At 43.9% G+C, this 24,077-nt stretch overlaps 1 protein-coding gene across 5 annotated transcripts in view; it reads right to left on the reverse strand.

Moving 5' to 3' along the window:
• The window catches only part of KANK4 (KN motif and ankyrin repeat domains 4), an 86,268-nt gene that overhangs the window by 36,654 nt on the left and 25,537 nt on the right, over window positions 1–24,077 (reverse strand). The window contains exons 2-3 of one of the 5 annotated variants that reach the window (XM_066376445.1): window positions 15,230–15,322; window positions 8,515–8,602 (exon numbers count right to left, since the gene is read on the reverse strand). In XM_066376445.1, coding sequence (XP_066232542.1) covers window positions 8,515–8,530 — 16 coding nt within the window. In that variant the 5' untranslated portion in view covers window positions 8,531–8,602; window positions 15,230–15,322. Of the gene's footprint in view, window positions 1–8,514; window positions 8,603–14,438; window positions 14,767–15,229; window positions 15,555–24,077 lie in introns of those variants that run through there. The other 4 variants (XM_066376447.1, XM_066376444.1, XM_066376448.1 and 1 more) reach the window with 4 other exon arrangements.

The raw sequence follows: 24,077 nt of genomic DNA on the forward strand, positions 1-24,077 counted from the left end.
GGTTTTCCAACCAGATTCAAAGAACAAAAGAAAACAACACCACAAGTAACAGCTCCACCAAGAACACAATAAAACCAAACTTAAACTGTGACAACAAAGGAAAAAAAAAAGGGGGGGAGAGAATGGAGATTAACAGTAGCAAAGGACGATGAAGTGCAGAAATACTTATAAGATAGGGTACTACAATGAATATGGTAGGTACCCTTTTCATTACTTAATGGTAACCACCCTAGAAAAAACCACCACAAAAACACATGACTTAAAAAAGGTAGCAACAGAGGAAAGAAGTATGGAACACAAACAAACAGAAACAAATGATAGAAAAACAAAAGAGAAGAATCAAACTAGATACAAAACTAACAGAAAGCAATTTATAAAATGGCAGTAGGGAACCCACAAGTGTCAATAATTACACTAAATGTAAATGGATTAAACTTACCAATAAAAAGACACAGAGTAGCAGAATGGATTAAAAAAGAAAATCCAACTATATGCTGCCTACAAGAAACACATCTAAGCAACAAGGATAAAAACAAATTCAAAGTGAAAGGCTGGAAAACAATACTCCAAGCAAACAACACCCAAAAAAAAGCAGGTGTAGCAATACTCATATCTGATAATGCTGACTACAAGACAGAAAAAGTACTCAGAGACAAAAATGGTCACTTCATAATGATTAAGGGGACACTGAATCAAGAAGACATAACAATCCTTAATATATATGCACCAAACCAAGGAGCACCAAAATATATAAGGCAGCTACTTATTGACCTTAAAACAAAAACTAACAAAAATACAATCATACTTGGAGACCTCAATACTCCGCTGACGGCTCTAGATCGGTCATCCAAACAGAGAATCAATAAAGATATAGTGGCCTTGAACGAAATACTAGAACACCTGGATATGATAGACATCTACAGGACACTTCATCCCAAAGCGACAGAGTATACATTTTTCTCTAGTGTACATGGAACATTCTCAAGAATTGACCATATGTTGGGCCACAAAGACAATATCAGCAAATTTAGAAAAATTGAAATTGTACCAAGCATATTTTCTGATCATAAAGCCTTGAAACTAGAATTCAACTGCAAAAAAGAGGGGGAAAAACCCACAAAAATGTGGAAACTAAACAACATACTTCTAAAAAATGAATGGGTCAAAGAAAAAATAAGCGCAGAGATCAAAAGATACATACAGACAAATGAAAATGAAAATACGACATATCAGAATCTCTGGGATGCAGCAAAAGCAGTAATAAGAGGAAAGTTCATATCACTTCAGGCCTATATGAACAAACAAGAGAGAGCTGAAGTAAACCACTTAACTTCACACCTTAAGGAACTAGAAAAAGAAGAACAAAGACAACCCAAAACCAGCCGAAGAAAGGAGATAATAAAAATCAGAGCAGAAATAAATGAAATAGAGAACAGAAAAACTATAGAAAAAATCAATAAAACAAGGAGCTGGTTCTTTGAAAAGATCAACAAAATTGACAAACCCTTGGCAAGACTCACCAAGGAAAAAAGGCACAGGACTCAAATAAATAAAATCCAAAATGAAAGAGGAGAGATCACCACAGACATCATAGATATACAAAGAATTATTGTAGAATACTATGAAAAATTATATGCCACCAAATACAACAATCTAGAAGAAATGGATAAATTCCTAGAACAATACAACCTTCCTAGACTGAGTCATGAAGAAGCAGAAAGCCTAAACAGACCAATCAGCAGAGAGGAAATAGAAAAAACTATTAAAAACCTCCCCAAAAATAAAAGTCCAGGCCCAGATGGTTATACTAGTGAATTCTATCAAACATTCAAAGAAGACTTGGTTCCTATTCTACTCAAAGTCTTCCAAAAAATTGAAGAAGAAGCAATACTTCCAAACACATTTTATGAGGCCAACATTACCCTCATACCAAAACCTGGCAAGGATGGCACAAAGAAAGAAAACTACAGACCAATATCTCTAATGAATACAGATGCTAAAATTCTAAACAAAATACTGGCAAACCGAATACAACAACATATTAAAAAAATAATACATCATGATCAAGTGGGATTCATCCCAGAATCTCAAGGATGGTTCAACATACGCAAAACGGTTAACGTAATACACCATATCAACAAAACAAAGAACAAAAACCACATGATCTTATCAATAGATGCAGAAAAGGCTTTTGATAAAATACAACACAATTTTATGTTTAAGACTCTCAACAAAATGGGTATAGAAGGAAAATATCTCAACATGATAAAGGCCATATATGATAAACCATCAGCCAACATCATTTTAAACGGCATAAAACTGAGGACTTTCTACCTTAAATCAGGAACAAGACAGGGTTGTCCACTCTCTCCACTCTTATTTAACGTGGTGCTAGAAGTTCTGGCCAGAGCAATCAGACAAGACAAAGAAATAAAAGGCATCCATATTGGAAAAGAAGAAGTAAAGGTATCACTTTTTGCTGATGATATGATCCTATACATCGAAAACCCGAAGGACTCCACAAAAAGATTATTAGAAACAATAAACCAATACAGTAAGGTCGCAGGATACAAAATTAACATACAGAAGTCCATAGCCTTTCTCTATGCCAACAATGAAATATTAGAAAACGAACTCAAAAAAATAATCCCCTTCACGATTGCAACAAAAAAAATAAAATACCTAGGAATAAACATAACAAAGAATGTAAAGGACCTATATAATGAAAATTACAAAGCATTGTTAAGGGAAATCGAAAAAGATACAATGAGATGGAAAAATATTCCTTGTTCTTGGATAGGAAGAATAAATATAATCAAAATGGCCATATTACCCAAAGCAATATACAAATTTAATGCAATTCCCATCAAAATCCCTATGAGATTTTTTAAAGAAATGGAACAAAAAATCATCAGATTTATATGGAACTATAAAAAACCCCGAATAGCCAAAACAATCCTAAGGAAAAAGAATGAAGCTGGGGGCATTACAATACCTGACTTTAAACTATATTATAGGGCCACGATAATCAAAACAGCATGGTATTGGCAGAAAAATAGACACTCAGACCAATGGAACAGAATAGAAAGCCCAGAAATAAAACCACATATATATGGTCAAATAATCTTTGATAAAGGGGCCAACAACACACAATGGAGAAAAGAAAGCCTCTTCAACAAATGGTGTTGGGAAAACTGGAAAGCCACATGCAAAAGAATGAAACTCGACTACAGCCTGTCCCCGTGTACTAAAATTAATTCAAAATGGATCAAAGACCTAAATATAAGACCTGAAACAATAAAGTACATAGAAGAAGACATAGGTACTAAACTCATGGACCTGGGTTTTAAAGAACATTTTATGAACTTGACTCCAATGGCAAGAGAAGTGAAGGCAAAGATAAATGAATGGGACTACATCAGAATAAAAAGTTTTTGCTCAGCAAGAGAAACTGATATCAAAATAAACAGACAGCCAACTAAATGGGAAATGATATTTTCAAACAACAGCTCAGATAAGGGCCTAATTTCCAAAATTTACAAAGAACTCATAAAACTCAACAACAAACAAACAAACAATCCAATAAAAAAATGGGAAGAAGACATGAATAGACACTTCTCCCAGGAAGAGATACAAATGGCCAACAGATATATGAAAAAATGCTCAGCTTCATTAGTTATTAGGGAAATGCAAATCAAAACTACAATGAGATACCACCTCACCCCTGTTAGATTAGCTATGATCAACAAGACGGGTAATAGCAAATGTTGGAGAGGCTGTGGAGAAAAAGGAACCCTCATTCACTGTTGGTGGGACTGTAAAGTAGTACAACCATTATGGAGGAAAGTATGGTGGTTCCTCAAAAAACTGCAAATAGAACTACCTTATGACCCAGCAATCCCTCTACTGGGTATATACCCCAAAACCTCAGAAACATTGATACGTGAAGACACATGTAGCCCCATGTTCATTGCAGCACTGTTCACAGTGGCCAAGACATGGAAACAACCAAAAAGCCCTTCAATAGAAGACTGGATAAAGAAGATGTGGCACATATACACTATGGAATACTACTCAGCCATAAGAAATGATGACATCAGATCATTTACAGCAAAATGGTGGGATCTTGATAACATTATAAGGAGTGAAATAAGTAAATCAGAAAAAAACAAGAACTACATGATTCCATACATTGGTGGAACATAAAAATGAGACTAAGAGACATGGACAAGAGTGTGGTGGTTACCAGGGGTGGGGGGAGGGAGGACAGGGGGAGAGTTAGGGGGAGGGGGAGGGGCACAGAGAACTAGATAGAGGGTGGCGAAGGACAATCTGACTTTGGGCGAGGGGTATGCAACATAATTTAATGACAAAATAACCTAGACATGTTTTCTTTGAATATATGTACCCTGATTTATTAATGTCATCCCATCACCATTAATAAAAATTTATTTAAAAAAAAAAAAAAAAAAAGATGAAGCACACAGCAGGGCCCTTTAGACCAGTTGGGAGACTGCTGATGTGGTCAGGGTGAGTGAGAGAAGATAAAGGCAATAAAAAGAAAGGGGCAGGTTAAAAGAAAGGTGCAAATAATGGTGTTACCTGGGGCACATTTTGGGCTGCTTTCCCCCTACAGGTGAAGACAAGTGGGGCGGAGTTCTTCCCACTTGTCTGATTTCTTCTCAGGCGGTCCTCGTTGCTTACGGAAGTACAATTATTTCCAAAGAACTAAATGAAGCCAACGGACATCTGAAGGCTGAACTCATGAACATGCCCTACTGGAGCCTCAGAGTGAAGTCAAGCGGCAGGGCCTGTAGGCAATCACATCACAGCCGCAGCAGAGAGTGCTGCAGTGCTGCTGCCCGGGACAGTCCTGGTGGAGTTGAGCTTCTCTGGCCGATAGCTGGACGCCAGGCAGATGAGGAGTACACACGACTCCAGCACCCAAAAAGCTTTAAATAAGTTCACATTTACCAACACAATAGTTTACCAACCTGCTTTCCCCCCAAAAGGCACACCGATAGTTTTAGTAAATGAGAGCGTTTGCTGTTAGTTTCCAAGCTGCACTCTATGATACTCTTAGGCCTCTGTCCACTCAGCAGCCTCCTGGATTACAGGGACAAGCCAAATCAGGCAGGAGATATTTGTCTAAAGTTAAGTGGGGAGATTTAAGACCCAGAAGGCAAAGACTCTCCTAAAGGAGAGCCTGCATTATTCATTTCCTTTTTGCCTCAATTTAGTTGAAATGCATTAATTTACCCCGTGGCCTCTGGGAGCAGGTCCGGAGCACAAACACAATAATAGCATCAAATAAGAAAGGGGAGAGTCAAAGGCAAAATCTTCCACAAGGGAGACTGAGAGTAACAAAGGAGTCTGTGAGACTGAGCAGCAAGGCAGAACGAGGGATTTAATAGGTGCTTTCCTAAGCTAGCTCCACGGAGTATCACTAAGACACACATACCCAGACAGACAGACAGACATAACACACACACCCTGTGATCTATTGTGCTGCTATGCCAGCCACCTGCCACTCTGCATTCCTTTTTGCTCCCAGTGCAAGAGGAATGTTGGACCTTGAATGAGGGAGCTTGATCTGATATGCTGGGAGACCTTTGCTCACATTAAGCTCTGCTCCACTTAATTTTACCTGGTGACAGGTATGCAGGAGCTCAGAATTCTGGGTATTTGGCCAAGGTAAGAATTAATTAGGAGGACTACCTCTGCTCAAAAATGAACTTCAGATCAAATAAACCAACACACAGCCAAACTGGCTGGATGGGAACCCTGGCTCTGTCATCTCCATCTCTGTAGTTCTGGACTGTGGAACATGGTGATAGGAATGCCTAGCCCATAGAGCTGTTGTGATTGTTAGCACTAATTCAGTGAGAACATGGCACCGGTACACCACACAGGGGCCGGAAGGCAAGGGGAGGCAGGGGAGGACTGGCTAGCAATGTGCTCTCTCCTGGGAAGACTGAACTCTGTGTCAGGACTACAGCCTCAAGGGGGAATGAGAGTCCAAGAAAATAATTCTGAAGAAACTGGGGAAGTGAGTCAGAGGAGAAGAAAAAATTAAGATCTATGAAACTCAGAGCTACCTAAAATGCCTAGAGTCTTGGTCTGAAAGCACACCAGATCACCAGACCCCAGGAAAGGCCCTGCAAACACAGTCATGAGCCGAAGAGTTACACACAGACATGAGAACGGACATTAGAAGGGGACAAGGAAAGAAAGGAGGTAGCAGAGTAATTATCTTGAGGGACAAAGAGAAGTTTGCCAGGTGAGCGAACCAATCAGAGGTATTGAAAGTGAGGGGGGGGGGCGTCTAAAAACGTATACAGTACTCAGTTTCTGAAGGAAATGGGAAAAACAGAAACTGGAGAGAAAGTAGCCAAACATACAGCTGGAAAGAAGAGGAATTAAATGAGCCTCTACAAAAGGCCAAGACAGCGACAGAAGGTTTTCCTCCTTCTGCCTTTATTTTGTGAGATGTGTGTGCCGGCAGGGAGGGACGCCTTTTTTGCGTTAGTTATGGTTAATCACATGGAGAGCAGCAGTTCTGGGATGCTGAGCAGGGACAAATGAATGAGACAGACAAAAATGACAGGCCTCCGGGGCATTCAGGGAATTAGTTGGTATTCCGCGGGACCACTTCCAGGGATGCACTGAAAAGGCAGCTCTCTGGGGAGAAGGGCAGACTCTTGAAATATATGGTGACTGCGTTTTTAAAAAAATATTTTATACGATGTCTTCTTTTTTTAAAAAAAGATTTTTAAAATTAATTTTAGAGAGAAGAGAGATAGAGAGAAGGAACAGGAAGCATCAACTCCCACATGTGCCTTGACTGGGCAAGCCCAGGGTTTCGAATTGGCAACCTCAGTGTGTTCCAGGTCAATGCTTTATCCACTGCACCACCACAGGTCAGGCTGCATTTTTTTTTAAGAGAAAGAGAAAGACAGACAGACAGACAGGCAGGCAGGAAGGGAGAGAGATGAGAAGCATCAATTCTTTTTTGCGGCACCTTAGTAGTTCATTGATTGCTTTCTCATACGTGCCTTGACCAGGGGGCTCCAGCAGATCCAGTGACCGCTTGCTCAAGCCAGTGACCTTGTGCTTCAAGCCAGCAACCTCTAGGCTCAGTCCAGCGACCATGGAGTCATGTCTATGATCCCACGCTCAAGCCAGTGACCCTGCAATCAAGCTGGTGAGCCCGTGCTCAAGCCTGAGACCTCAGGGTTTCGAACCTGGGTCCTCTGTGTCCCAGGCCAATACTCTATCTGCTGTGCCACTGCCTGGTCAGGCATTTGGAAAGAAGGGAGAAGTAGGGCTGGAGCTGCTGTCAGGTCTCTAAGTCCTGTGCCAGTAAAGGGTCATGTGATTCAAGGGGATTACAAGCTCTCCTGTTTCCTAACACTTGGTGATCTAGATGACATTTCATTAGAAATCAGATCATGGGAATTTAGTCTATGACCTTCAGCAAGTTTCCTAGGGAAGGGAGGAGGGAGGCATTCATTGAGATATTGGTTATGCTTTAGTATGCTTTATCTCATTTAGTCTTTTACCAGCCCTGTGAAGTAAGTACTAATACCCACTTATGGATGAGGTGCTATAGAATGTTTACAAAAATAGCTACAATTATAGCCCACACTTGGTTACTCTCTTTCTATATTAACCCTGGGCTTAGCCTTGTGATTTGTTTGCTCAGTAGGTCAACAGCAAATGTGACATATGCAGAGACTTGAAAATCACTTGCAGATTAGGATTTGTTCTTGCTATGCTTGGAACCATTCTGCCACCATGTGAAACATCCTCCCAGCCTCCAACCCCCACCCCAAGCTAGCCTGATAGACAAAGAGAGACACTTGGCCATATCATCACCAACGCACCAAGTGATATCCAGTCATATCGACCACCAGGCATGTGAGTGTGGCCATCCTAAACCATCCAGCCGAGTCGCCCAGAAGACCACAGACAAAGGAGCCTGGCCGAGTCAGCCGAGCTGGCCCAGACCAGCATAATGGCCCAGCCAGACCTACAGAATCTATTTGAGAAACAGTAAGTATCTTTATTTTAAGTTAATACATTTATTGTGTGGTTTGATAATAGCAAAACTAACTGACACATGAGGAGAATGAGGCTCAGAGAAATTAAATGACTTAGAGAATCACACAGGTATGAATTTTAACATAGTATGCCTCTTTCTTAGACTTCAAGTTTCTTATCTCAAAATTGAGGGCATCCAGTGAAAGCATCCCACTCTCTTCTTGGTGTTTGGAAGAGATGAGAAAACACTCTGAATATTACACAAGTTGGATATAAACATAAAGCTTCATTCCTATTCCCTACTACCTTCTTTTATTCATACCTGAAATACATGGTTTGGGTCTCCCAGCCACCTGCTTGAGGAATGTCTCCTGTAGGCCTCCCCTGGGCTATTTCCAGGATTTATAGTAACCATCCCTTTCCAACTCAAATGTTCACATTAGACCAAGGAATACAAAGCAGCCTGCCTACCATCTGTCTTCTCCATCTCAGGGAATGCTGACCGTCAGTCTCTTAGGTACTCTTCATCCGATAAGTCTGTGAAATTTGTTGGACAGTTCTGAAAGAAAGAAGGATAGAAAAGTGGAGAGTCTCATTAGAGTTAAAATAAGTATGGCGGGAACATAGCACCAAAGAAAGTAATGACCATCCTTGACCTTTCTCCCAGGGGTGTCCATGAGCTCACAGCCCTCCGGGGAGGGACATTAAAAGCCTAGATGCACTCTAGAGTCCAGTCCTAGGTGTGCCTTCATGGATCATTAGCAGTGATTGACACCGAAAGAAGCATTTGGTTCAGCCTACTCACTTGGCAGATGAGGAAACTGAGACTCAGGAGTTAATTGCTTGATGTTCAGAGTTAATTAACTTTTAGTGTATTAATGAAGGAGCTGAGACCAGGCCCAGGGCTCTGAAAACCTGCATATTATTCTTTGCATAAGCTGAAATCTATTCACACCCATCATGGTAAAAGAATTATAATCCATTTTGTGAAAAAGCTGGAATCTATGGCATGCCACCCAGATTCAAGACAAAGATAAGGTCATTGCCAGTGCTCCTAGGTGCTGGTACTTAAAGTAATCTCCAACCATGGGTAGGACAAGAGGAAGTTCAACCAAGGTGGCCAGAAGACATCAGTAATTATTCAAGCAGCATACTGTCCTGACTTTGAATTAGGGTACCTTGAGGTTTGAGCATAAATTTCCCCCAAATTTTAATCCATTTCCAGGACTCTTTCTTCAAATGGTAAACTACCTGCCTTCTGTCCCCCATTATAATAAATCACCCAGGAAATTGTTTTTGTGGGTGTGACTGTAAATCCACACACATCCTAATAATGAGTTATCTGTGGCACATCAGCAGCGGAAGCTGGGTTGTTTCAGGAATTTTAACGTGCTTTACGATGAACTTGGACTAGAAAACTGGACCAGGAATGAGAGAAGAATTGGGGAAAACTAGGAGTGAGAGAAGGATGAGGGGTGGCCTCCAGCAACCCAGGATGGAAGAAAAGGGGGACAAACAAGGAAAGCTGGAGAAGACAGCTGGGAATGACCAGGCCTGCTGAATAAGAGGGAGTCTGGAGTTCGCCCGACAGAAGTTTTGTGAACCCTCTTTCTGTGAGCACTGCTGCTGCCTCCCAAGCCATGGCCCTGCCCCTGCCTGGCCTCTCTGAGGTGCACTGCACGCAGAGGGCAGGTAGGGTTTCTACAGGCGAAGACGCTCTTTGCAGAAGGAACACCAACACTGAGCATCTCGCTTAGTTTTGAGGCAACACGTACTTGAGTTTGGGGGTAGTGTACAGCTGGAGTAGAGAAGTTAGGGATAAGGAGGTTCTAAGCTGGGGTGAGAGAGGGTCACCCTTGTTAGAATGAAAAGGCTCTGAAAAAGCCTCAGTGTTCATTGACAGATAAAGAAAATGTGGTATATATATACACAATGGGATATTGCTCAGCCATAATTATTTGTGACAACATGGATGAACCGTGAGGGCATTCTGTTAAATGAAATAAATCACACAGCGGCAGACAAATATTGTATGATCTCAGTTATATATGGAATATAAAAGACAAAACAAAACAACAAACAATGAGCTCACAGATACAGAGAACAGACTGGTGGTTGCCAGGGGACCGGGGACAGGTGAAATGGGTGAAGGGATCAAGAGGTACAAATTTATATAAGGTAAATAAGTTCTACGATGTAACGTACAGCATGGTGACTTTCATTAATATTATATTGTATATTTAAAGGCTGCTAAGACTGTAGGTTTAAAAGTTCTCACATTGAGGAAAAAAATTGTAATTATGGGTGGTGACGGATGTTAACAAAACTTATTGAGGTAATAATTTTGCAATGAATATATGTATATATCAAATTGTTATGTTATACACCTAAAACTAATATGGTGTATTCTGTATAAATTACATCTCAATTTAAAAGATAAATATAACTTTTTTTTTTTAGCGAGAAAGAGAGAGAGAGAGGAGAGAGATGAGAAACATCAACTCGTAGTTGCATCACTTTAGTTGTTCATTGATTGTTTCTCATACGTGCCTTTAGGAGGGGGGTCCAGCCTACCCAGTGACCCCTTGCTCAGGCCAGCGACCTTGGGCTTCAAGCCAGAGACCTTGGGATCAGTTAGATGATCCAATGCTCAAGCCTGTGAACCCTCATTCAAGCCGGCGAGTCTGTGCTTAAGCTGAATGAGCCTGCGCTCAAGCCAGTGACCTCGGGGTTTCAAACCTGGGACCTCAACATTTCAGGCCGACGCTCTATTCACTGCACCAACACCAGTAAGGCAATATAAATATAATTTTTTAGAAAATAAAAGAAAGAGAAGGTTCCCAGGCAGAAGACATTGCTACCAAGCTCAATGCTGCGTCTGTGGTCAGCGGTGGAGGCTCCCGGAGGCTGGCAGGCGGTAGGGGCTCACCAGTTCCAAGGTGAAGCCTGGGAACAAAAGGCTGAGGACACAAACCCTAAGCCTGGCCCCTTGGCCTGTCTCTCCATCATCATGGCCTCTCCTCCCCCGTCCGCTCCCTTCTTCCTCTCACCCTTTAACATTACTGAGTAATAAGTGGAACCTGGAGCACTTGACATAATCAAATTATGTCATGCAATCCATACCTAACCCCAAGAGGATTACTATTGTCTCCATTTTACAGATAGGGAGACTGAGGCTGAGAGCTTACAGCCGGTCCAAAATCACACAACACACAGTGTTGGGACAGAATTTACCCTCAAGTCTAGCTGACTCCAAGCCTGTGTTGGGAACAGAAGTAATTTGCAAACATGTGTCCACCTCCATATGCCATCCTGATGCTGTGACAATTCATAGCTCTCTTTGTTTTATTTTTTTAATATTTTTTTTAGATTTTATTTATTCATTTTAGAGAGGGAATTGGGGGGGGGGAAGAAAAGGGGGCAGGAGCAAGAAGCATCAACTTTCATATGCACCTTGACCTGGCAAGCCCGGGGTTTCAAACAGGTGACCTTAGTGTTCCAGGTAGACGCTTTATCCACGGCCCCACCACAGGTCAGGCCCCTGGCTCTCTTTGTAAGGGGAAATGTTCCTGACTTTCCTGCTCCTCAGCTTCTCCCAAGTATACATGGACACCTTTTGGGCATGGAGAAAGATAACTGCTCTCTTATAAGGCCACCTGGCCAAAGGTGTAACCTGCTTCTCCAAGGCTGGACACCAAGCAACAAGGCTTCACTTGAGCAAGAGGGTGGCTACCTGGATGCAGAGGAACCTGTGGCTGCACAATCTCACTATCACCTTGGAGAGGTCAACCACACTCACTGCCTCTGGAGTTAGCCCTTCATATATCAGCTCAAGGGTTTCAAATATAATAATTATGCAGCACACAGTAGGTCCAGTGTCACTTGAAAAAACCTCAACAACAATAAAAACCCAACTCTATGGAGACTGCTAATAGTTTTCTTAGACTTAAATTTTAGTTAAAACTGATCAAGGCTCTACAGAAATTAAATGAAGTGCCTGAGCAGGCAGTGGCACAGTGGATAGAGCACCGGCCTGAGATACTGAAGACCCAGGTTTGAAATTCCAGGATCGCTGGCTTGAGTCCAGAGGTCGCTGGCTTGAAGCCCAAGGCTGCTGGGTTGAGCCCAAGGTTGCTGGCTTGAGCAAGGGGTCATTGGCTCAGCTGGAGGCCCCGATCAAGGCATGTATGGGAAAGCAATCAATGAACAACTAAGGTGCCGCAACTATGAATCGATGCTTCTCATCTCTGTCCCTGTGTGTGTCTGTCTCTCTTTCTCTAAAATAAAAAAATAATAATAATAAATTAAATGGAGCTGACACCCAACTCTGAAGAAGAGAGCTCAGCAAGGTTTTACTCTGAAGGGCTCTAGACACAGGAAGGAAAAGAGGGAAGTCCCAGGCCCACATCATGCCACTTCCAGCCCCACCCACCCCAGGCTGCTCCACTGGGCTCATGATCCATATGTCAGACAGCTTGGGATTTAGCTGAGGGGGTTCTCTTTGAATGAGTGGACAATTGATGTGGCTAGGTAAGTGGAATTGAGGAATAATTGCCATGTCAGCACATACAGCTTTGTTTGTAACACAATGGAATCTGAAAAATAGCTTTGTTGAACAGAATTCCTCTTCAAAATGGAATTTTGCAATTTTCTGGAACTTTTAAATGTTTGACATAAAGCAGTTTATTACTTGCTCTAATAAGCTGTGTCCCCAGTGTTCAGAACCTTGTAATACCAGGTGTTATTTTTTGTAAATTTTTGGTTGTTGTTTGTGGCCTATCCCACGATCAAGGATGCCCAGTTAGGTCCCAACCTCTCCCATTAGCTCAGTACTCTAGATGTTTTGAGTATACATAGCTTGATCTCTCTCTGGCTCTTTTCCCTTACTAATCCATAAACTGGTGAAGGTCAGATTTCTTATAGGTCCCATTTCTGGACCTCTCTCCCCATCCTAACCCTGTTTTCTAACAGGTGGAAGACATTCAGTCCAGGGTATAATCTTCAAGTTACAAATGAAAAAGCAAAGGCACAAAGAGGCTATCTGGCCTGTGCAAAGTTACCCAGTTAGTTAGGGGCAAGAGAGTTTGTGTGACTCCATCACTCCACACTGCCTCTCAAAGTCAACGGGCAATGAAGAGGTGGGGAGTGAGGTTGCCCATTCAAAAGCCACCAACAGAGTCACACAGACAGCAGTGACAGCCCGAGGTATAACTACCAAGCCACGTTAGAAACAGTGTCAGCCAGGCCCGCGCCCAGGGCATGGATTTCCCCAGGTCGGCCCAACTCCTGAAGTATATACTACTCACCCCCTCTCCCTCTCCACATTTATTCTTTTTATAATGCCATTTCAATCTCATTTCTTTTTTTCTTCTTTTTAGCGAGAGAGAGGGACAGACCGGGACAGACAGACAGACAAGAAGGGAGAGAGATGAGAAGCATCAATTCTTCGTTGCAGCACCTTAGTTGTTCATTGATCACTTTCTCATATGTGCCTTGATGGGGGGGGGGGGGGCTCCAGCTGAGCCAGTGACCATGGGTGCTCAAGCCGGAGACCTCAGGGTTTCAAACCTGGGTCCTCAGTGTCCCAGGCCAACACTCTATCCACTGCGCCACCAGCTGGTCAGGCTCAATTTCATTTCTAACCTCAAATAGAAATTCAAAGAACCCTTCCTTTACTTAGCCCTGAAACTGAAACCTAGTTCTGTACTTTTGTTTTCTTCAAACCTCTCTTTATTCTGCAATAATAAAAATGCTGTATTTCATCCCAGAACAGGCTGCATGCCAAAATAAATAGCACCTTGGATTTCCTTGAAAAGAAGCTTGGCTCAAAGCACAGCCTTTTTGCCACGAGAATTCTTGGGAAAGTCAACCTTACAAAGTCAAATATTTAGCAAGGTAGTGCACCAAACAGCGATCCTGTCAATCCATGCATGATCACTTGCAAAGACAAAACACTCTTTCCGGAAAAAGAAAAAAAAAAAAGGTTCACCCATACCTTGTACCAGTCCTGTCAAAATGATGAGAGCTTCCCGTTTCCCCATCCCAGGGTCCCGTGCCTCTAAGGGTAAATGTCCCCTGTGCTAGGAAACAGGAGGCATCTGACCGTGCTGCTCACCATGGAGAGGGCTGCCACCCAGAGCCCAGACAGCCAGGGAGGAGGAACGCACTCCTGACAAACACTCTGCCACCTGAGTTCTCCAGCAGCTCACTTCCTACCAACAACCCAGGACACAAAGAGATAACTCATGCTCAATACATAACACATTAACACAATCTCCTTAACTCCCCACAGTTTTTTCTGCGTGTGTCTGTCATTTCTGCCTGCATTGCAGCAGCTGAATCTGGAGCTTCTGAAGAAAAGAAAACTGTCACGAGAAAACCTGTGACCACATTACCTTCCCTCGGCATCCTTCCCCTGCCCTAGCCCAGAGCAGGGGATCAGCTCCTCCCAGACAGCGAGGTGCGGGCTGCTGCACCTAGCCCGCTGCCTGTGAGTTCAGCCCAGTCGCATCGGCTTCCAAGCTGTTGAAGGATTCGGTCAGGTGATCCGTGACCTTGCTGGAAAAGCAAATACTGACTTCCTTTTCGTTCCCAGGAAGAGGGGAGTGGGGTCAGGAAGGAATTCAAGGCTCAATGAGCCGATAATGGATCTTTCCAAAGGAGGGAAAAAGCTCAAATCCTTCCTCCAGTTGGAAAGTTAGTTCCCAGGGCCGCTACCACTTCGCAGGGACACAGCTGAAGACAGGGACACAGCACACGCCTCTCCCCTGACTGCCCCACACCCAAGTGTTCATCGGGGCTGTCGTAACTAATTATGCCGCTCCTCCTTCCTCCCCGTAGTTGATGTATGTGGCTCGTTAACAGAAGGCTCCTAATGAGACGCGTTAAGAGTTGAAACCCTCCGGGTTTGCGGCTCCTTTCTTCCTGGCTCTGCTTTAGAAACTTCCTCCCCTACCGGCCTGCTGGGGTTCCACAACCCTGGGGAGCTTCCGCGAGCAATCCCCAGACCACTTGCTGCCCTGATCGTTCAGTGGCTGGAAGTCTGCGGAGCAGAGCAGGCGACAGAAAGAACGACCAGTGAGTTCCTCCGCGGCTCCGGCTTCCTGCTGCTCTACCAGGGGGCTGCCCGGAGCGCTGAAACGCACCCCATTCTGGAAGAGGGGTGAAATGCAAGGAAGTACTGTACCTACTGCAAGGATCCAGCTCCGGAAACAGTCTAACTGCAACGCGGACCAGAGACTTCAGAGAGGCGGGCGCAGGATCCAGGGAGAGAAGGCAGCTGCAAAGGAGGAAGGTCTGTCTCAGTGTCCCCAGCACGTGCGGGGAAGAGCCCGGCCAGCCCACTGCGGCCGGCCGCAGCGAAGTGGAGCAGAGGCGGTCAGAGGCACGGGCACAGAGGCTTCAGGCACTCCACAGCCAGCACCACTACTGGGCCTGAAGGATACACAGGCGGCTGGGTGCAGTCAGAGAGGGACCCGGAGACCATCTGGGCTCCGTAGGCAGGCTCAGGATTATAGAGCCCTTGTTCCCTTGACCTTCTGTGGCTCTAGCCAAAGGAGGCTGTCCTAGGAAGTAAAGCCCGATTAGTAAGACTTGTCAAAGCAGCTCTGACCTTCACAGACACTGCCTGTCCAGAGGTGCTTTCAGAGACCAGGGCAGATTCCTGTCTAACCCACGCTGAAACCAATGCCACAGGCTGAGTGTCACCCTGAAATGCTGCCTGCATCCAGCCTAGTACAGTTGGAAAGCACTTTCCATTCTGGGTCCAGTTTTCCTCACCCCAGGTTAAGGCAGCCAGATGGGATGAACACCCACCCCACTGTACCAGTGAAGAAGAAAATGAGGGACAGTCTAAGTGACTTCCCTGGCTGAATCTGGATGGAAGCGAAGATCCCCGCATTAGGAACTGTGTTGTTCCCACTACTCTGGACCACATTCCTCCTGCTCCTTGAAAGATTCTAGAGCATCTTGCTCAAGAGAGAAACTGAGACTTACTGGAGGGCACAGGGTCATGCGATGGGCAAGGCTACGGAACACCACGTTCACTTTTCTCAACTGCTAAAAGTATTTTTCTGTGCTAACTTGAGTACACAGACCAAAGGATGAGAACAACAACAAAAAATCATAAATACACCTTAAACTCTGAGGTTCTTTGAAGAAATATACTGAAGAGCAAAGTGCCTCTCTGATAGATTTAAGATGGTCGCTGCCCATCCCCTCCAAATTGGACAGAGAATACCTGGAGGTCTATGACCTGTCACCAGGACCCTGAGTGAAAAATAGCTCTCCATTTTATCAGCCTCCATGACTTCTCGGCTCCTCACTCTTCCCATCTGATTTCCTACGTGATGAAGATAAGCATTCTCTTTTCCTCTCCCAGAACAAATTCTTCTTTATCCAAGACAAACAGATGGGGCGCTTACTTCCAGGGCTGTATCTTTCTTGCAAGACCCAGCATTCATCCGGGAACGCTGGCCAGCCAGTTCCCACCTGTCACTCAGGCTCTGCTCAGCAGCCCCACCAAGGGCAGAGGCCAGCCTTCCTGCCTGCACCGCTCCTGTCTGCCCTCTCCAGCAGCAGGTAGCACCCTGACTGCTGCCTCTGTGTCTGTCTCCCGACAAGCCTCGGCCAGATGCTCCACAAAGTTCATGAAACTGAACTTATCCATAATACTGATGGCTCTAAACACAGGTGACCTTAAGTACTAAGGGAGTACCTCTGCTTTTCCCATAAGGTTCCAGGCTTCTCATCAGATTGAAAAAGACAGTAGACAGGGAAGGAAATCCCAGCCCCCCAGCAGTGCCACTGATCAGCTCGGCTCAGATGCTGGCACAGAAGAGCCACACACAAACAAGTTTTCCCAATGGCTCCAGACCTCTTTCTGGGGAGAAGTAGCACTTTAAGTTCTGCGGGTCCTGCAGAGATGCTGAGACAGACACTGTGCTGACTGCCCATGTCTCTAAGAGTAGGAGAGATTCCCCTGTCATTTGTGTCTTTCTAACTTGTCCAGTACACTCATTTAACTCCATGGTCAAGCAAGGCGGTAACCAGACAGGAAATGCTATCCTCCGTTTTCCAGATGAGGAGACAAAGTTTGCTCCCTAAGTTACGAAACTAAAAAAAAAAAAAAAAAAAGCAGCACCTCTACTCAAACCTAGATTTTCTGTCTCCCAATCTAATACCCTCTCCTCTAAATCACACATCCTGAACTAGGCATGCAGGTAAATGCAGGAGACACAAGAATATTAGGATGTAAGCTCCAGTGCTGGTGCTGTCCAAGTCGAACTGACCTCACGTGGAGGGAAAGTTTTCGTGGGGAAGCCCAACAACTTTCTCTAGGGCAGTCTGGGCTTCTTTGGGGGGGGGGGGGACACCAATACCACCATATCCCCACCCCTATTCCTCACTCAGACATATTTCTTAAGACCAGCAGACAATTTCATGTTACCAGCAAGCCACTCAGACGATCCCCTGGACCAAACACTTTATCCATAAGAACTTTTCTGGCAGGAACCATTTGCCTGTGTGGAGGTCTGCTTGCTTTTGCAGTTTAAAAACCTCCAACTTCTGTGCCTTGATGGGAAAAAATGTGGACTGTCCAAGCCAGGCAAGAGGGGCACTAGGCAAGAGGGAAAAGGAGATGAAACTGTCTGGAGAATGTGCCTTCAATCTAAGCAATCCTTTAGGCTTGGGCACTTTGCTCAGGACAGCTATCTGTGGCCTGTGTGACTATCCAGGGTGAGAAGCGTCTTTGTTAGATACAGGTGCTGCTGAAACAGAGCCTCCCTCTCGGAGCAGACAGCCACGGCCATTCGGATAGAATGCAACTTGAATGAATAGAGAAAGAAATCACACGTGTGAGGCCTGTGGGTGTAGTGGTCCAGAGACGGGGGAATGAGCTATTCTAAAGATTGATCCTTTAAAGCAGATGAATGAAAATTTTTCAGGGAGAAAACAGGGCCAATTACAGGAGGACAGGAGGTGGCACTCATTGCATGAACCATGCTCCTTGAACATAAATAAAGGCATGAGGGCCACAGGGAAAAAGACCTCCACTCCTCAACCCTGCCTTCATTTACAGCCTCGCCGAAGGCTATTAGTCCTCGACTCAACCACACTAAAATCAAGATGCCAATAGACAAATGAGGAAGAGGCATGAACAGGCAACTCAAAAAAATTAAAATACCAATGGTTAATATTTGAAGAGTGTTTAACTGAGTGAATTAATAACAAAAAAGATGCTATATCAACATCAAAATGTATTCTCTATTTACCTTACACTGTGCCAGACCCTCTTGGTCCATTCCAAACACTATCCAATTGAATTCCCACAATAACCCTGGAAAGCAGTTTTGTTATTTCCATTATCTGAGGACAGAGCGGAGGCTTGAGCAGTTGTCCAGGGGCTGAGATCATCAGCGCCAAGATCCGAATCTAGTTCATGTACTGCTCTTAACCATGATACAACATTGACACTCTTACAAGTGAAAAATATTTTTTCTTATTTAAGAAAGATCTGCAGAGTTGACAAAAATGTGATGAGAACAGGACACACCTGCCACAGAGGCAGAGTCGGGCAGCTGCAGCCAACAAAGGAGCTGCACATACAACACAGGCCAGGTGTCCCAGTGCACCGCCTGAGTGCTCAGTGGCACTGGCTTAGTTTCTGCAGCTATCAAGGCAACTTCAAAATCAAACACAACAAAATACAGTGGGGAAGTAGGAAGATTAAAAAGGTCACAATGACGTCTTTTCTTGGTCTAAAAAATCATCACTGGCCCTGGCCGGTTGGCTCAGTGGTAGAGTGTCGGCCTGGCGTGCAGGAGTCCCAGGTTCGATTCCCAGCCAGGGCACACAGGAGAAGCGCCCATCTGCTTCTCCACCCCTCCCCCTCTCCTTCCTCTCTGTCTCTCTCTTCCCCTCCCGCAGCCAAGGCTCCATTGGAGCAAAGTTGGCCCGGGCGCTGAGGATGGCTCCATGGCCTCTGCCTCAGATGCTAGAATGGCCCTGGTTGCAACAGAGCAATGCCCCAGATGGGCAGAGCATCGCCCCCTGGTGGGCATGCTGGGTGGATCCCGGTCAGGCACATGCGGGAGTCTGTCTGACTGCCTCCCCATTTCCAACTTCAGAAAAATACAAAAAAAAAAAAAAACCATCACTCTTTTAATTGATGTATTCTTTGAAAAAAATTATCTGAGGGAAAAAAAGGTGGGGAATCACTTTCATCCTACTACCTTGATGCTGGTTTCATGCCTACCTATTTTGCATATTTTAACATATTTGGCAAAAGCAAGTTCTATGGTGGTTAAGAGTCTGGGTTCCAAGTCAAGGAATTCCAGTTCTGCCACTGACTGTGTAACCTTGGACAAATTACCCAACCTCTCTGTGCCTCACTGTTTCATTTGTAAAATAGGAATGGTACTGCACCCTGCACACCATGGGTCTGTCAGGAGGATTAAATAAGGTGATAATACATGTCTGTCACTTAGAACAGGGGGTCTGTGTTAATCAAAATAAATATATTAGTTATTAATAACATATGCAATTTTGTACTTAAAATTCCATCACGTAAACATTGAAAAATAGAGTTATACTTACTTTATAATGATTATTGTAAATGGCTATGTAAGACTCTACTGACTTAGGCCTTATTTTCCAAACCCACTACCTCCTGGCAGTCATTCCACCTCATTTTAACTCTCCCTCCAATGCTACCAAATCAGCCCATCTGACAGGTTGGCCTCAGGGCAGGTCTTCAGGGAAGTCTCAATTCCAGGTGACTGGAACTCAGCTGCCACAAATGATGTTGAATGTTTAAGAGCAGGGCCTTTGAGGTAAAACAGACCAAGTTCAAATCCTAGTCATGTGACTTTGAGCAAATTTCTTTTTATTTATTTTATTTTTTATTTTTTGTATTTTTCTGAAGCTGGAAACGGGGAGAGACAGTCAGACAGACTCCCGCACGCGCCAGACCGGGATCCACCCAGCCCGCCCACCAGGGGCGAAGCTCTGCCCACCAGGGGGCGATGCTCTGCCCCTCCGGGGCGTCGCTCTGCTGCGACCAGAGCCACTCTAGCGCCTGGGGCAGAGGCCAAGGAGCCATCCCCAGCGCCCGGGCCATCTTTGCTCCAATGAAGCCTTGGCTGCGGGAGGGGAAGAGAGAGACAGAGAGGAAGGAGGGGGAGGGGGTGGAGAAGCAAATGGGCGCTTCTCCTATGTGCCCTGGCCGGGAATCGAACCCGGGTCCCTCGCATGCCAGGCCGACGCTCTACCGCTGAGCCAACTGGCCAGGGCAGAGCAAATTTCTTTATCCAAGAAGAATCCAGGTCAGTACCTGGTTGTGAGGACCACAGGAGACAAAGTATATAAAATGCTGTGTCAATGCTCAGCATGTAATAAATACTCAATAAATCTTGGCTGTGGTTAATTTTTAAAACCTACAGTGTTTTAAGCAAGGGAAGGACTGGGATTATGTTTGTTTTATTTATCACCTTATTCCTAACAGCGTGGCAGAACTCCGCAAAAACGTGTTGAACTGATAAATAAATAAGCAAATGAATGGATGTATCATAAAGACTGTCAGAGGTGGAAAGAGTATTTTTAAATATCTATACCTTTACTTAGATATAATCTACATACTATATAATTTGCCCACATAAATTGCACAACTCAATATTGTAGTACATTCAGAGTTATGCAAACTTTTCCAGAACCTAATTTTAAAAATTGTGGCAAAATACACATAACATAAATGTTATCATTTTAACCATTTGTAAGTGTAAAATTCAGTGGCATGTGAATATATTCACAATGTGTGTAATCATCACCACTACATACCCAAAACTTTTTCATCATCTCCAACATAAATTCTATAACCCATTAAACAATAATTCTCCATTCCCTCTTGCCCCAGCACCAGTAATATCTATTGACTTTCTGTATGAATTTGTATATTCTAGGTATCACATATAAGTGGAATCATATAATATTTGTCCTTCTGTGTCTGGTTTATTTCACTTATCATGTTTTCAAGGTTCATTCAAGTTGTAGCATATGTAATCTTTCATTTTTTTTTATGGTTGAATAATATTCTATTATACATATGTAGTACATTTTATTTATCCATTCATCTATCAATTGACATTCAGATTTCTTCCATCTTTTTGGCTATTATGAATAATGCCACTACAACACTGGTATTCAAAAATTTGTTCAAGTTCATGCTTTTATTTATTCTGAATATATGTCTAGGCATGAAATGGCTGGGTCATATGGTTATTCTATGTTAAACTTTTTGAGGAATCACTGAGCTGTTTTCCAAAGCAGCTGCATCATTTTATATTCCCACCAGCAATGCATGAGGGTTCCAAATTCTCCATCTCTTAACCAATATTTGGGTTTTTTCCATTAAAAAATTATTATAGCCTGACCAGGCGGTGGCGCAGTGGTTAGAGCATTGGACTGGGATGCAGAGGACCCAGGTTCAAGACCCCGAGGTCGCCAGCTTGAGCGCGGCCTCATCTGGTTTGAGCAAAAGCCCACCAGCTTGAACCCAAGGTCGCTGGCTCGAGCAAGGGGTTACTCGGTCTGCTGAAGGCCCGCGGTCAAGGCACATATGAGAAAGCAATCAATGAACAACTAAGGTGTTGCAATGCGCAACGAAAAACTAATGAGTGATGCTTCTCATCTCTCTCTCTGTTCCTGTCTGTCTGTCCCTGTCTATCCCTCTCTCTGACTCTCTCTGTCTCTGTAAAAAATAAATATATAAATTGAATTTTTAAAAAATTATTATAGCCATCCTAGTAAGTGTAGTAAGAGTGAAGTGTTATCTCATTGCAGTTTTGATCTGCACTTCCCTAATAACTAATAATTGTTAAGCATCTTTTTATATGTTCATTGGCCATTTGTATATCTTCTTAGAGAAATGTTTATTTAAGTCTTTTGTCCATTTTTGAATTGGGATGTTTGTTTTTGATGTTGTTGAACTGCAAGCATTTTTTATATATATACTGAATATAACCCTTTTATCAGATATGTGATTTGCAGATATTTTCTTCCATTTCGAAAGATATCTTTTGGCTTTCTTGATTGTGTGCTTTGATACACACAAGTTATTAATTTTGATGAAGTCCAATTGATTTATATTTCCTTTTGTTGCCTGTGCTTTGGTATCACATTGTGAAAACCTTGCCAAATCCAATGCCATAAAGATTTTCCTCCATGTTTTCTTTTAAGAGTATTAAAATTTCAGCTCTTAAGTTTAAAGTGTTAACCTATTTTGAGGTCTTTTATTTTTTTTTACAGAGACAGAGAGAGTCAGAGAGAGGGATAGATAGGGACAGACAGGAACAGAGAGAGATGAGAAGCATCAATCATCAGTTTTTTGTTGCGACACCTTAGTTGTTCATTGATTGCTCTCTCATGTGTGCCTTGACCTGGGGCAACAGCAGACTGAGTAACCCCTTGCTTGAGCCAGCGACCTTGGGTTCAAGCTGGTGAGCTTCTTTGCTCAAACCAGATGAGCCCGTGCTCAAGCTGGTGACCTTGGGGTCTCGAACCTGGGTCCTTCCGCATCCCAGTCCGACACTCTACCACTGTGCCACTGCCTGGTCAGGCTGAGGTCATTTTTGTATATGGTTTAAAATAAAGGTTCAGACTCATTCTTTCACATATAAACATTCAGTTTTCCCCAGCACCACTTGTTGAAAAACCCATCATCTAATTTTAAGACATTTTCATCATTCCGAAAAGAAAATCCATATGTGGAATTTCATTTTTATGAAGAAACTAGGAACATAATAAGTGAGTTTTTGAGAGTTAATAAACGTTGGCATTCATAAACAAAAATTAGTTTAAGAGTTTACTGATAACATTCTCTGTTCTACAAAGACTTGTAACCTCCATCCATCATTAAACAACACTGCAAAATTCTTGCATTGGCACACAGGTCAAGAGCTGGAATCGCCTGACCAGGCGGTGGCGCAGTGGGTAGAGTGTTGGACTGGGATGCAGAGGACCCAGGTTCGAGACCCCAAGGTCGCCAGCTTGAAAGCAGGCTCATCGGGTTTGAGCAAAGCTCACCAGCTTGGACCCAAGGTCGTTGGCTCGAGCAAGGGGTCACTCGGTCTGCTGTAGCCCCACGGTCAAGGCACATATGAGAAATCAATCAATGAACAATTAAGGAACCGCAAAAAGAACTGATGTTTCTCATCTCTCTCCCTTCCTGTCTGTCTGTCCCTATTTGTCCCTCTCTCCGACTCTCTCTCTGTCTCTCCCACAAGGAAAAAAAAAAGAGCGGAATCGCCACAATTCTCAGGAAGGGTGATTTGTTATTAGTGCAGATGACACTTGTGCTTTTTGGTGCCACCCAGCACCTTGTGAACACCCTTTCCACGCTTGGTTTACTTCCTTCCTGAGGAGTCCCACCTCTCCAGGGTTGCAATTGCTTTGTCCTGAATATTTGCTGCATGACCACTTTGGTTATTTTTCTCTTCCCCTTTTATCCTTTTTATTAGCATATTCTTTCCCACTGGGAAGTGGAAATGAGTGGGCGTGGTGGGCCACAAGTTCTTCTGCTTGGCCAAACCGGGCCATAGTCAAACTAGTTTGGGAAGCACACTTGGAGGCAACCCAGGAATTCAGCCTCACTTCCCTGCCCCTGGGTCACTTTAGTGAAAGCATCTCAAGGGTAGGCACAGACACACCCTCCACAATGGGGTGCCCTTCCCCCACTTCCGGCAGCCCCAACTCCCAGCTTTGTTGTCCCTGGTCAGACTCCAGCAGAAGTTTTCAGAGACATCAGCCTGGCTACAGAGCACAGGCTGCAGGTGCAGACACTTTGGGGCTTGCGTGGGCTGTGGCATCTGCCTTTTGGGTTGGGAGGAAGATTTTTCTTGGCACGGCCTGCGCAGTCAGGAAAGTGAGTTAAACCAAACTGACCTTGATAAGTCATCTCCATACACCTGGGTAGAGACAAGGATATTTCCAGATTTTTCAAGTTGGAAGACTTTTTATTACTATTTCATATGGCCCTG

This window comes from Saccopteryx leptura, chromosome 3 (assembly GCF_036850995.1).
Source record: "Saccopteryx leptura isolate mSacLep1 chromosome 3, mSacLep1_pri_phased_curated, whole genome shotgun sequence".
NCBI lineage: Eukaryota > Metazoa > Chordata > Mammalia > Chiroptera > Emballonuridae > Saccopteryx > Saccopteryx leptura.